The 14,470-nt window shown below is 45.9% G+C and overlaps 4 protein-coding genes across 4 annotated transcripts; 2 read left to right on the forward strand and 2 right to left on the reverse strand.

Annotated features, from left to right (window-relative positions):
• Positions 1-1,137: 1,137 nt before the first annotated feature.
• N7481_000215 (uncharacterized protein) lies at positions 1,138-1,353 on the forward strand (the record flags this gene model as incomplete). Its single annotated transcript, XM_057259434.1, has 1 exon — positions 1,138-1,353. One exon carries the CDS (start codon positions 1,138-1,140, stop codon positions 1,351-1,353), a length of 216 nt encoding a protein of 71 aa, XP_057127266.1.
• A 2,685-nt stretch (positions 1,354-4,038) lies between these two features.
• On the forward strand, positions 4,039-5,364 carry N7481_000216 (uncharacterized protein; the record flags this gene model as incomplete). The annotated part of the gene is made up of 4 exons (XM_057259435.1): positions 4,039-4,265; positions 4,331-4,526; positions 4,551-4,689; positions 4,745-5,364. Coding segments are annotated over 4 exons (1,182 nt in total), but the record flags the coding sequence as incomplete, so codon positions are not given.
• A 676-nt stretch (positions 5,365-6,040) lies between these two features.
• Positions 6,041-9,098, reverse strand: N7481_000217 (putative UDP-glucose,sterol transferase; the record flags this gene model as incomplete). The annotated part of the gene is made up of 7 exons (XM_057259436.1): positions 6,041-6,070; positions 6,141-6,257; positions 6,312-6,981; positions 7,042-7,809; positions 7,881-8,117; positions 8,212-8,848; positions 8,924-9,098. The coding sequence occupies 7 exons, from the start codon at positions 9,096-9,098 to the stop codon at positions 6,041-6,043; spliced, it is 2,634 nt and encodes an 877-aa protein (XP_057127268.1).
• Positions 9,099-12,961: 3,863 nt separating this feature from the next.
• N7481_000218 (phosphatidylinositol-specific phospholipase C) lies at positions 12,962-14,119 on the reverse strand (the record flags this gene model as incomplete). Its single annotated transcript, XM_057259437.1, has 1 exon — positions 12,962-14,119. One exon carries the CDS (start codon positions 14,117-14,119, stop codon positions 12,962-12,964), a length of 1,158 nt encoding a protein of 385 aa, XP_057127269.1.
• Between the last annotated feature and the right edge of the window lie 351 nt (positions 14,120-14,470).

Raw genomic sequence — 14,470 nt, forward strand, 5'->3', positions numbered from 1 at the left:
AGCTTTAACACTAGGTATAGTGAAGTATTAAGGTGGAATTTAGGTATTTTCTATTAGTAACGGAACTTACGAAATACTTATAATACACACGGGGTGTTGGAAACCTTTCCCAATAACATTCACATTATGCAGCAGACCTTGAGTGTCTTAACCCAAGGTTGAAAAACACGCTCCGTTCCGAAGTACTCTGAGGAGATCAAACTTACGATTTATGATCTAGCGATTCACGGAGCTAGCACATTGAAGTCGTTCAAAAATTGATTATACTACTTCGTATGTGAGAAGAGAGGAATTTCAAATGTTAAATGTAACTGAAGTTGCTAGGCTGCCTCTAGATCCTGTCCAAAGAATGGGAGAATGGGCTTGAACTAGCGGTGTACAACATGATGTCTGCAGGTCTTGTGTAACACGAGATCGAAACTGTGTAACACAACATCCTTCTCATACCCCGCCAGTAGTATTTGATGAGTGAACAGTCCGGCCTCTTCATGAATTATTTATTTCATAATTCCTTCATAATACTCAGCTTCCCTAAATTCATCGTCAGCAATCAACAATGCCTGAATCAATTAGCTATTTGAGGGGAGGCCAAAAGCGGCTGGACGAAGCATGGGACTGATTTAACGCTGCTCAAGCGGCGCGTGAAGCTGAAATCCGTCGCCCAGCTAGGCAAATTGACGCCATAAGTGAAGAATAATACCGAAGAATATAATCTTCACAAGGAAAAATGAAAGATTATTTTGATGGACTGGCCTGAAGCTTGGAGCATCAATATAAACAGCTCAGTCAGAGCTACATCCGGGCTTTATCGAGAATTACTACCCAAACAATAGTGGACACTTTCCATTTTCGTCAAGAGGCAGAGGCTGAAGGTACAAATCAAATTGTTTGCTATTATTGGGTACACATTCACCACAGCAAGAAGCTGGCCTCCTGCGAAAGCCGGCTAATACTGAACGCTCTTGAAGAATGGGCATCTAGTTCGTTCTTATAAGACACCGCGATTGCCCTAATCCGCACTTAAATTATTGGTTTCGTCACTGCGCAGCCGTTCTAAGTATATTCATCCACTGCGTGAGAACACGCGATATTAGAACACATGGCTGTCTCGACAACCCAATCACCACTTGCCTAAATATGGCCCCGACAACGGGCATTGCGCCCCCGAACTGTCAATCCGGTATTGGTACCGTGATACTCGCCCGGAAAGACAAGAAGAATATTACACCTACACACTGCGAGGGAATCTGGATGTATTGCGACTATATCCGCGACTATATTGAGAAAGGAGCATCTCCTAATCAATTGTTCAGCCGGGAGAGGTTTGAGCAGTGGTTTGAGGGACTCGATTAGGCTGAGACAATTCAAGAAGATAACTTCGGCGTCGGTGATCAGAACGAGGATTAAAAGCATATTCGTAACCATTTTCTGCGTATTGTTAGCAAGTCATCTCTCCAGAGCACTAAAACACCTTAGCTATATACCTGGGTAGGTAGGCGTCATATTCAAACCTTGACTTATTTCTTTCGACATTCCAGATATACTAAAGACACATTTCCCTTTTTCCCTTAGACTAAATTATCTTAGAAAAGAATAGAAATTTCTTTCTGGGCAGATAATAGCGTGCGAAAACGCTTATCTTCTGGCATTTCTCAGTTGTAGACAAAAAGAAGAATGTTCAGGCTGACTAGGCATCAGGGAAACTTACTATATTTTATGTTGTTCACCACTAAATAACTGGATCACGTTCTTTATTACTGAAATATTTATCAAACAAAAAATCAGCCCCACTTAGTTCTTAAATACTTCCGATTCGCAATACTAGATCTCTCTTAAGTACTCAGCCGATTATTTTTTATTTTGCTTCTTCTTATCAGACATCGCCCAGGTTTATCAACACCCCCATCCAGAGTCTAGGAAAGCCTAGGCTTTATAGAAATATCTCTTAGACCGAATAACAAAGCACTAGTTTATCACCCAACATCCAATAAATACCTAAAGCACTATAGGGCAACTGCAAGACAAAGATCAGAGAAGTTGACACTTTATCAATTCAGATATCACTCTATTTACGCTGTTTCTAACATTACAATACCAGTATAGATAAGATATAATTTTCTACCTTATCATATACTATGTATACAACCTTGCGACATCTGCTTTGGTAAGGACCATAGAGACTGGTCTGCCATCAAAGATATTTGCAATCCCCGGGCCCGCAAAAGAGATGATTACAAGTTTTGGGGTGTTTTCGATAATTCATGATCAATTTTCCGCGTCTTCGGGGCTTTGCTTCACTGGTTCATGGATCCAGCAGAATGTTATTGATATCTTAGCACTGCCACCAGAATATCAACCCTGTTTCGTGGCAGTCAATGGCAATACTATCACCTTCTTCGATCCGCAGAATGGTCCTTTCTTTTTCAATTTTCAAAAAAGAGTGAAGAGAATCAGGGAATGAAAAAAGCATGGGTTTGAGAATGTCATCCATGACCTCCTCATTTTGTGAATGCCAAGTCTTTGTCGCAAACAAGAACTTGAAGTAATCCTCATTGCAATTCAACTTGAAACTCAAAAAAAACATGGGTGAAATGCCCAGAGTTCCGATGTTCCAAGGTTCAAATTTTTTTTTATATTTTTGAGCCATTCATTCCCAGTCATAAATGTAGCCCATCTAATGCCAGTGGGCGGGTGCCAAAAATGTAGTATACTAGTAGAAATCCAAGGTTGGAAAATCCACGTCCTACCTAGGTAAGCCATCATCTAGCAGCTCCAGAATATACAACCTTGTCTAAGGTCAAGTTGTGTTTCTTTCTCAGGGCTTGATTTGAAATCCTAGAATTAGATGACAGAATTATGGAAGGCATGGTCATGGATGCATTTTGACTTAGGTAGTGTGCGGAAAGCTGACCTTTGACGACCTGAAATAGCTCAATGGCTCAGGCATCAGTAGAATTCCGATTGAAACATTTGTTGGAAATGAAGGCAGCCTTGCCTTGGTCACATACAATCAATGATCAAACTCCGCAACAGCAGAACATGATGTTTTTCTCATCCGGTAATCTCTTAGACTGAGGAGATCAAGCCAAAAAGGTTCTTCAGATTTGGGCCTTGAGCAACTTTCACTGGCCCTTTGCCATCTTTGTAGGCAGTTGCTCGCCAGGTCCCGAGAGTGGACAACGGAGGCACGCGACTGTAAACAATTGTATATGGCAATAACCAGGATGATCGTAACGCACGGCCCTTAAACGCACGAAAATGAGACTTTTTCTATTCAGGGGTACCTGCTGGACACCGAAGAACCCCATTAGTTGGTAGTACAGAGAAAGACTTAGAATGTAGACGTGCACGTTTTCAGAAGACCTCAATTACCAAATATCCTCTTGCAAACGAAAATCTCGATATCCGTGGAATGCTCCCAGCGACCACGGTCAGACATGGCGCGGGGATTGAACCAGGCTGAAAAATCAATCCGGGGCGAAAATGAGACGGTCCGCTCCTCGAGCGGGGGGGGGGCCAATAACCTGCCTAATTCCTTTGTTTTCCCCCACTTTATTCGGCAGAGAGTGAACGCTTCCTGACCATTTTTCCGTCTAGAGTCTAGACCAGCAATCCTTCCCTCAATAAACACCAATGGAAGCGGGGGAAAATTCAAGTTGGCATACAATTACCTTTGTCGGCGAAGTTCCTGCGCCGATCTCCAAACAATGGGGATTGGAACTAGCTAATAATAATAGCCCATCACGCTACGCCCCCTACTTTTTGCATCTTTCAACCTACACGATTGAACCGGGGTAATTCATTCTGACCGAGTGAGACTGCGCTGCTTGTGAATAATTCCTTTCTTTCTTTTTTTTTTTCGCGACATGTGCTAATTTGAAGAAAGAACCCCGCTGCGCCAATTCCTCTCAGGCGGTTGCTTCAGTGCGACTTGCGGGGCGACATTCGCGCTCATCCGATCAGATCCACTTCGTCTTCAGATCATTGAAGATAGGGTCTTCATGGACACGCAGCACCTACTTGTCGAAGAAAGTTGCAATGGCTTCATCCTGCCCTGATCCGTTCATCGATGAATCTCGTTTTCCAAGTACCGGGGGTTGTGAGTTTATTGTCCCTAACCGAAAAAAGTGTCGCATCTCTATGCAATGCGTCTATTACGACTCTGTTCTGATGAAGTGGCAGCTGTGTCTAGTCGATGGTGCGAAGATCTCGGGGGCGTTTCCTGCTGTCTTCCATGTCCCATTGGATATTGGCGGTGGAAAGATGTCAATTGTATGTCATAAAAACAATACGGGCGCTTTTCTTTGACTAGCTAACTAATACTTGCTAGGGCTTGCCAACGATGTACGGCTTCCTCTGTGGCCGAGTATACCGGTTTTTATCGCGCTGGTCTGGCTATTGGCCACTTATGCTATATTCCCCGCGAACCTGACGGGTCGCCACTATCTCAATATCGCTCCTGTGATCGGGTTGATGTGCATATCGGTATCGGACTATCCTCCTATTTCATGACCTCCCGTGGATTGGTGAAAACTGACAATTCCAACTAGATCGCATTCATTGTACCCTCAAGAGGCCAGCCCAAGGAATGCTATAATCAAATCACCCCAAATGACATGCGAAATGATGCGATTTCTGCTCTCACAGGACTCGTGTTATTTTGGGGAGCATGGGTGGTAATAACAAGCAGTGAGCTGTTAATGCCTACTAGAACCATTCATCTCTAACATTTTGTTCTTACTAGCCTTTTTTCGATCCATCGCCTTACACCTCTCTGTATGCTGGGAGATCAAACCCGGCCAAATGTACAAATGCGCTTCCCTTACACTAATCTTTGTTGGATCATCCGCCCTCGTCGCCATTCTTCTATCAGTCTCAGGTGTGGAATACACATTTGGCCGAATATCATATCTCACCCCTGGGATTGACCGAGCAACATTTTGGGGTCCTCTTCTGGCAATATCCGCTGCATCTCTCTTGCTACAATTCATCACCGTCGCATACTGCGCTATACTCACTCTCAGACCATGGTTTAACTATCAGAGATTACGCTGGTCAGGATATACGCCATCCCGGGACGAAGAAAGAGTGCTTGGTGCCCAGCGAACAGCATCACGCGTGCGTAAGATAGTACAGCTACAATGGAGAAACAGTCTCATCACGGTGGTTATACTTGTTTACGTTTGCTTCTTGGCCGGTGTGCTCATGAAACTACGGCCATTTCACGATTATCCGAAAGCAGACAGAGTAGCCTGGTTTGAGTGTTTGAGATCATCGAATGGAACCAGAGACTCATGTCTTTCACTTGCCGCTCCGCTAGGACCCGATGAGCCGGCGGTGATAGCCGTTCTATCAATGCTTGTCGTAAGTTATTTGTCGCGGAATTTGGCCATCTCAAACTTGCTGACCTTGCAAAATATAGGTGAGTGGGACTTTAGCCATTGCTTTCTTCTTTCGATCATCTATGTATCGAGCCTGGAAAGGATTAATAACAAGGGAGGAGATACGGGCACTGACACCCATTGATCGATCGAGTTACCAATCCAGATCACAAGCCGATCAGCACGAAGTGGAGCTCGGCAGTCAGCCTTCAACTAATCGATTCAGCCAATTCACGTTCTTTCCAGCTAGCGATGCAGACAGCATTACCAAAAGTCAGACGATGCCTCATTACGTGACATGAATTGATTCATCGTTGGATAAAAACGTCCGTCTTGGGCTATGAAAATTGAAATGAAGTACTTAACAGAGTTCCCTAATCAGGAATACTTGTCTCATACAAAAATTTAATTATTATTTATATATTGTCTCATGTGAAATTATACTAGTACTGTGTCACGGCCGGTCGAGCGCGATCGGCAGTGCCGAGGTGTTGTTTTCCTTAGCGTCTCCTCAATAATAGCCCACTTTCTTACTACTTGCACCCGTTCATCTCCAGATGATGCTTTCATTTCGTCGTGGCCCTGGGAAATTCGTGATAACAATATCTGACCTTCTTGGGATTTTCCTAGTGAAGTCAACAGCATTCTTCGGACCCCACTCAAGGGATAGCCTGCGAGGCCCCAAAGTCCTGGAGAAAAAGTTAGCATTCTACTGTGATATGATACCTAACACATACCTGCCGGTGGCTTGAAAAATACCCCTCCTATTCCCTTTCCAATACCCTTGGCCATTCCTTTCGCCCCATTCTCCTGGTAGCCGTACCGAGGCTGGGTTACTAGGCCAGTGACTCCATCGTAGAACCCGTCGTACAATTCCTTTCGCAGAATTAGCAAGTCTTCCTAGCTCATCAAACATATTGTACTTCTTACCCGTCCGGCTGCTCGGAAGCCGCTCCGAACTCCAATAACCTTAGGTGTCGCTTTTACCATGCGATCATGGTAAAGCTTTGGCGCATTATGGAACCCCTTGGAGAGGCTAAGTGACAGATCTGTTGGAAGCCAAATCAGGAGGTTGATGAGCTTTTTCGACATCCTGCTTCCCTGGCTTACTGCCTCAGATATGAGTGTATGCCGCTTGGCAGCCTCGGTTCCGCCGCTCATTGTCATTGACTTTTCGAGTTGAAGGGTGCGGGTTCGGGAAAGGTCTGCGTCTGAAAAATTTGTCATTGGTTCGTCATTCGAGGAGCTTTCTGTCCCCGCATCATGTAAATCCTCCATCGATTCATCCGCGGCCTGGCTTTGGTCTGCTCGATGTTGGTCTGTTCGCTGTTGGCTTGCACTGCGTGACCCTCTATTTTCTTCGTCTCTAAAGAAATGATCCTGTCGATTTTTTCTACCCGAATGCCACTTGGAATGCGGATCATGGCGTTCGTTTGGATGACCCAAAGCCCGACCAGCTGAGACTAGGTCCATAACTACTCCCGTCGGAACGTCGGCAAGCCCAGTCACGAAGTTGGAAATGGCGCCAAATAAAACTTGCGCACTTGCACTGATAGGACCAGCGGGGTCTCGATAAGTGTCATATTCGACCGATCGATTTCTATCAACTTTGTTAATATTTGTTTTGCATCGCGCACCAGTGCGATGTGAAGAAACTTACAGGACAAGGTTATCGGGCTTCAAATTGCCCATTTCTACAAGAACTGCCGCAGCGAAGGCACTCAGACCGACGGTTGTATGCTTCAGATGCCAGACAGCTGGACGATTAGGACATATAGAGCATCGAAGCTGTTTCAGATCAAGATGTCGGTGAAAGCTTCGGACGCTATCTCTAACGCCTGATTCCCCTTTCATTTTTTCCGAGATCTCCAGAGCTTTTTCTTGCGTTGATGGTTCTAGAGCCTCAGCTATTGCGTTCCGTAAATTGGTTGCAGTTAGCTGTTTGTGAGGGATAGGTGCTGGTCCGGCCCCAGAATGTGCGACTATTTTACCCCAGAATTGTTGGTCCCCGAAAAACGGGATGATGATCGTTGGCCGGCCAAGTGCTAACCCTGCAGCCGTTGTCCCGGCGCCACCATGATGAACAACGCATGAAACATGGCGGAATAGCCAATCATGGGGAATGCTGTCAATGAGGAGAATATTATCAGGGACTTCTACCACATCGGATCCGAGGTTTCCCCAGCCCTTGGAAACAATAGCGCGCTGCCCGGAAGCTTCGATCGCTTCGAATACCGTGCGCGTCAATTTTATTTGATCTTCAACGACTATGGAACCAAATCCAACATAAATGGGAGTTGGTCCAGCCTTGAGGAACTCATTAATCGCATTAGGTGGCGTATAGTCAGATTTAGAGGGGAGAAAGCTGAAGCCGCAAATATCGATATGTTTTCCCCAGTCTTTTGGTTTGGAGAGTAAAGCAGGGGACCTAAACCAGATATACTTGATTAGAAGGATGAACGACAAATTTGATAAAGAAAGAAATATTCTGGGGTTTACCATAAATAAGAAAATGGGATTTCCAAACGGGGGAGTAAGCTCGGGGCGGTGATGCTGTCCAAGGCATCCAGGGATAAGACATTTTTTCGAAATTTATTCACAAGGTCGCCAAGGCCTTCCCAAATCATCATATCCATTATGGCGTAGGAGACGAAGGAAACAACAGTAGGCTTGCAGTCATTGTGGCTGATAATTGCGAGAGGGTGAGGGACAGACTGCGTGGGACTCCATGGCATCCTGGGTCATGTTAGCTTGATTCTGTCATATATAGAAGGAGATTCGCATTCTCGAATGGTTCAAGAAGAAAACCCGAATTGGAGGATAGCCTTACGTGAACATCATATGAAGCGGTATGCCGAGTCTTTGAGCGCAGTGTATATGAGCAAGGCTCGGAGGGTTAGCAATGATCGCGTCTGCGACGAAGGGCCGCCGTCGATAGTCCACTGCCTCACCCCACAGATCCTCCTTGATCTGGTGGAGATCGGTTCCATCTCCCATTTCGAAACAGGATCTCCAGCAACCGTTGATAATTTCCTTCATATCTCGGCGGCGTTTTTGAATAGCACCGCTGCGAATTGAACTCAGTCCGGGGAGAAGACCAGGATTCTTCACCATGAACGCCATCATCTCCGCCGGATCTCCACCGATATTAAAGAACTCCAACCCGCCATCGATAACAGGGTCCCGGAAGGCCAGATGTGTTGCTAGTCGTACTCGATGTCCATATTTCTGTAGTTCGGCTCCAATTGCGATGAACGGCTGGATATCACCACGGGACCCGATAACTTGAATGACGATGTTCAGATGTAGCGGAAAGTCGTTGCCGGCCTCTGGAGAAGTTGCATCGGAGCTTTCCTGATCTTCAAGTTCCTCGAGCTCGGACGGAATGGGTGTGCGCTGAATCTGATGTAGAAGTCCTGCGATGCTCGGTCTGTGCTGATTGATTCTGATATCGAGGCGACCATCACCTAAAGCGAATTGCGACGATGTTAGTGGATCTCTTTTATTGTACCTCGATTCCCGAGGTTAGGCTGTGGATATACCGAGAACGCGAACACCGGTGTCAAGGCCATCCCCGGTGAAATGTTGACGGTCGGCGTGCCCGTTATATGGCTCGCTGGTATCTTCAGGCCAGTCTTCGGACTGAATACCATCATTTGCTTCCGATCGTCTGGATGCTTTAGAGCCTCTCGAAGATGACCTTCTTGGTGCGACCATCTCGCTTGTCGAGTGGTACGCACGCAAGGGTTTAACGCGATAGCAGTCTTTTAAAGAACAGGGGTATTTTATTGGTCAAGGATCAGTTTTATGCACAAGAGAAAACAATCGCAAAGCTGTGAATATATTCAAATTTTAGTAGTCGATGATGTCATGTTCGTGCCGGCCGTTCCACGGTGGATCCGACTCGGCCCAGCCTTACCGATCGGTGTTTGTAGATCCCGAGGTAAAACCTCGGGAGTACAGCGTAGAACATAAAAGGCTGTCATGGGACGAGTGAGTGCTATATAGCTTGAGGATGTCACATCCGGTGGCTAGATCTCGATTAACCAACAACTGCCCGCGCCTCATGTACTTACAAAGTAGGCTCTGGCATGTTTCTATCATTTCCGATTTGACTCATATTTATAAGTGGCCCTCTTAGATGTGGGTCACTGAACGACCAGTGGAAGAGAGGCATCCTGGTAGGTAGTAATACTAGAGTTGAGGCCTTCAGCTGCAGTGTATCCGAGGCCGCCGTTGACTCGTTGGCGACATCGGCCGTTTTCTCCTGGTCCTGCCAATAGCTCATTTTTCTCCGAACAAATTATTCTGAGGCAGTGACATCTGCAAGGACAAAACGCAGTTCTCGGCTTGATGTATCAATGTGATGGTCGGACTAATTTCTCTCGGATGTTTTCCTGTGACTTCATTGCCGCGTATGAGCACGCCATATAGTGCAAGGCCCCTGACGAATATTGTCATTGAAATCCTACGCTATAGCATATCACACCTTTTGATAGATAGGCTACAGTTCTCTCTCTGTATGCATGTCGACATGCTCCCGCGTTATTTATTCATTGTATCATCTTTTGACACGGCACTTTGTGTACGCCACAAATCGTCCCACCCACCTCAACAAATGTCAATAGAGATCGGCAATTGCCTTATAAAAATCCAACAGGAAAAGACCAATGATAAGTATTTACGAGATTCTATGCCCACCACGCGATAAGGTCAATTTTATGATACTTATCTTAATTGGTGTCATTTTCTCGGCATTTTCTTATGTCGCATTTTTTCCCAGCTGCGGGCATACGCCATTGATATTTACCTGGTTCTCCACGACACCTTACGCCCCCATCAGCGTAATCGACGAGCGAAACTATCGACGTATCGCTGACCCAATTTGTATGTGTTGAGGCGCTGTTCTTAAGGCCACGGGAGCCTCAGGCACCAAGGTCGCCGTGTCGGCGCTTCCATCTGATCACCACCTCATTCGTGTCTATCTCTCTCCGCTAGCCTTAGCAGTATGGGCGATAACTATGGAATAACCTCTCAGAGGTTTTGCTCAGCGACATTCGGAGGATATCAAGTGACCAGACAGGTGCCGGTTCACGTGACAGAGGCATGTCCTATTAATAACCGTCTTTGACAGCATACAAAGCTTCCTCTCTTCCCTTTATTTTTTATTTTTATTAATTTTGTTTATTTTCAGCTTTGTTACTTTCGTTAACACTACACGATTGCGTTGGATTCGTCCCGAGCTCTTACAGTGGACAGTGTTCTGGAAATACTTTGGCCCTGGCCCTGCAGGCACTCAAATCTAGCCCCATGCTGAAAAATCGGACCGAGGCTTTTGGAAGGTCTAGTCTTGAAGAAGTGTTTGATCATAAAGTAATCACATATATCCACTTGCGTCTTACCTAGGGCCTGCTGATTCAAGTAACATCCATCAAGGCCCCTTGGCCATGGGGCGGGGGCCAGCATGAATTCGGGCCACAAAGGGAAGGAGCCCGTCTCCACACTGATTCTGCAACGGGTGCTATGAGGGGTTTATTCATCCTGACTCCGTACTTCCATGGGACAATGCATTGGGCACAGATACGAATTCCGTTAGAAACCTTGGAGAAAGACCACATAGGGGCGAAAATACATTTGGAAGGGCCTTGAAATGGCCCGCATTTGGGGGCGGAAAGGCCTTCAGTTCCAAGATGAGTTTGGCATGGTGGGATAGTGGTATCAAGATCAACACTCAAAGTTGGCGATCATTTCCGCTTTTAGTAAAAAACAGCGATGACTGGGCCAAGAAGAGAAGGGCTTCGGCTTGGAAAATATTGTTGTCATCATTGAAGAACTGCACATTTCCGTTTCTATTTTAATGGATTTTAACCTTTTTCTTGCTAAATGCTTCACTTCAATTTCGTGCGGTCTCAATGTTTCCAGATATCCCGGACCGAATGATCCAAGCTTGATTTCAGTATACTAGTATACTAATATTGATTGACTGTTGCGAATACAGAGGACCAATTGCATCGTCAATCCGCCCAGCATGGATAATGCAGGGGGAACGCCTGCGATGGTGACAACTGTGAGAGCAGTTGTGGGATTAATGGCGGCGTTGACATTCATCGTTTGCACAACCAGAGTATGACTTCCGACCGTATCAATTTGGATACTAGATACTAACCGGGATAGCTCTATCTGCGCGCATTTGTGCGCAAATCATTCGGAGTCGATGATTATCTTGTCATAAATGCACTTGTACGTGTATATTACGTCCTTTGTCGAGAAAGAAACTGACCTAACTGCCTATATAGATATGGGTATTATTCTTTTGTGCCCTATCGATAGCCCTCACTTTCTATGGGATTGGCTACCATCAGGTCAATGTACCTCTGGAGAAGCTCCGTATGATGTCATACGTAAGGTCCCATGTATATTGCAAGCGTCCGATTAGCCACTGATTCAGCTTATAGCTCGTTTGGATTTCCCTATGCACATATTTGTTTGTCGCCACCTCTGTGAAAATAAGCCTGGTGGCTTTCATAATGCGCATTTTCCCTGGGAAATTTATTCGGTACTATGGCTACGGCATTATTGGCTTTTTGTTGTCTTTGACAATATCAGGAGAGCTTCTGATGATTCTGCAATGCCGGCCTATACGTGCCGCATATGACATAACGATAACCGACAAGAAGTGTTTTACGAAAAACACTTTATTCGATATTGAGATTTACCAGGGTGTGCTAATGACCATTGTTGATATTGTCATCTTCACAATGCCAATCCCGAGTATTTGGAAGCTTCACATGCCACTGCGGAACCGGCTTGTGCTCATTGGCCTATTTTCTTTGGGTAAGTGATGCAGTGGGTATATAGCTACCAGAGGTGACGCTGACGCGATTCTGTATTTAGGCTTGGTTGCTTGCGCAGCTAGTCTGGCCCGGCTTCCAACTCTTGTTTCGTATCAGAGCGATAATAAGGATTTTTCCTGTAAGATGCATTTGCCATGATTTCCAGAAACAGAGCAGCTGGGTCGCTGACATTTTATCCAGCTGCGGGAGCTAGTTCATTGATATTGATGAATGTCGAATTCGGCCTTGGACTAATTTCTGGCTCGCTACCATCACTGCGTGTCTTGTTGAGGTCTTGGGTTAGATTTGGCTCGTCGAATAAAAGTCGAAGTCGAAGTCATGGTGAATGGTTTGGTGACTCAGAGCGGCCGTCATACCCTTTGATTGAGCAGAGTCGCTGGACACACAAGACGATAGGGAGTCCTATAGACTTGAAATCATTTCGGGAATTGTCTGGCGAAAGTCAAGACAGGTTTGTACAGCAGCCGCGGGATAGCGTCTAGTCTACCAGCTCAAAGTCGAAATACAAATAAATACAAATATTGCTACATGCAACTATCAACCTAAGGGTATTTATGATCATCCTAAATTCACTGGGCCTTCAGCACCCATAAAGTTTCGTAATTCAATTGAACCGCCTATAGCTAGAACGCCATCCATGGATGGGATCAATCGAAAATCAAAGCTCAATGAAAATGCAGGTCCGTAGGAGATATTTTTCAGCTGATCAAATCTATAATCAAATGTTCACAGAGCTAGAAAGGCATCAATCAACTCTGATGGTTGTTCAAAAAAGTCAAACATCACAATACCCAGCCTTTTCCCCTTAGATTGCTTCAAAAAAGGGACCAGCTGATGATTCACACCACCTTCTGGTGTCAGATCGGACCCATTGCCAGTGGCAATTATGCGGGGCCAGTCCGGTGGTGTGTTAGCCGTGTTTGTGCCGGATGCGAAAGTCCAAAACAGGCTATCTTCAAGTCCAGTAGTCGCTTTGAGAAGATGTCCCTTAGTGGCATTGAACTTCCACTTGATGTTCTCAACAGCACTGGATCCAGCCGGCGTAAGTGGCTGATAGTAGTCCTCAATAAATGCAGTCATATTCATTTTCGAATTGTAAACAAGGCTTATGTCTGGGCTGTTGTCCGTCCATAGACTTGGCGAGAAATGAAGGCCAGGGAGGGCCTTCGTATATGATGGATCTAGCTGGTCCAGATCAAATCGGCAAAGCAATATGATCTTTCCGCGTGCTTCTCCGAGGGTCCCTAACTGGTCTTTCCTTTGGAGGAAATAGTGTCGAGCCTCTGGTGAAACAAGAATATTGTACAGATTCAATTGCAGCTCTGCATTGTTGGATGTGTACTTTGCGGTCGAACTTTCGTGTTGAAATGATAAAAAGATCGTTTCGGATGGGTGATCATCGAGCCACTGATAGAAGCCAAATAGTACGTCATCCACAGTCGCAGTCTGAGACAACAGAGCAGGGCCGTGGTAAAAGACGAGAGTGGTATTTGTCGGGTCAAAGCTATAGCGGAGGTCGAAAGCTCGAATTCCCATATCAAGCATGTCTATGAAAGGCAAATCCTGACACCGAAAGGTTTCAGGGACCGGCACGATGACTTGATTCAAGTCTGTAATTCCCTTGAGAGATCGTTGGGTTGCCTGGTCATAGTTCCATGTAGCGCTGTCATGGGTCCCCGGGATGTTAAGATGGACGAGAGGCGTATTATCGGGATAAGTTTTCATCCACTCAGCCCTATCTGGTGCTCTGTTGATATAAGAGCCGAAGATGGGCGAGGCTTTATCGAGAACATTCTGCAAAGCGAGAGAAGCCAAAGGTGAGGATGATGCCAGGACAGACGGTAGCACGACCGCCGTGGCCAGACAACCCAAGATCACTGACATGGATGAGGGCAACGCGACCGGGCGGTAATTTTGGAATAGGGGGCTGTTTGAAGAGAGAGAGAAAATGTTATAGTTGAAAGGTCTTGGAATCCTTCATGTTGAGTTGAGTAATCCGTTAGCTTCGCTGGTGGATCCATTTTATTTGTTTCCAGCCCCCCTATCCCCTTCCGCGATACCACCCCTTGCATCGGCTAAATTGCGACAACATGACCGTTAGACGACAAACTCCGCAATCCAATCGAGGGGTCACATCCCAAAATCGCATATTGCGCCTCCCACGTGCAGCAAATGGCATGTCACCACTGGTTCGTTTCGGTGGGGCGCATCGGCTCGTTCGCGCCTGGCGCGACC

The sequence above is a fragment of the Penicillium waksmanii genome, assembly GCF_028829765.1.
Source record: "Penicillium waksmanii strain IBT 27052 chromosome Unknown utg000001l:1.0-4852451.0:1.0-4856178.0, whole genome shotgun sequence".
NCBI classification, from domain to species: domain Eukaryota; kingdom Fungi; phylum Ascomycota; class Eurotiomycetes; order Eurotiales; family Aspergillaceae; genus Penicillium; species Penicillium waksmanii.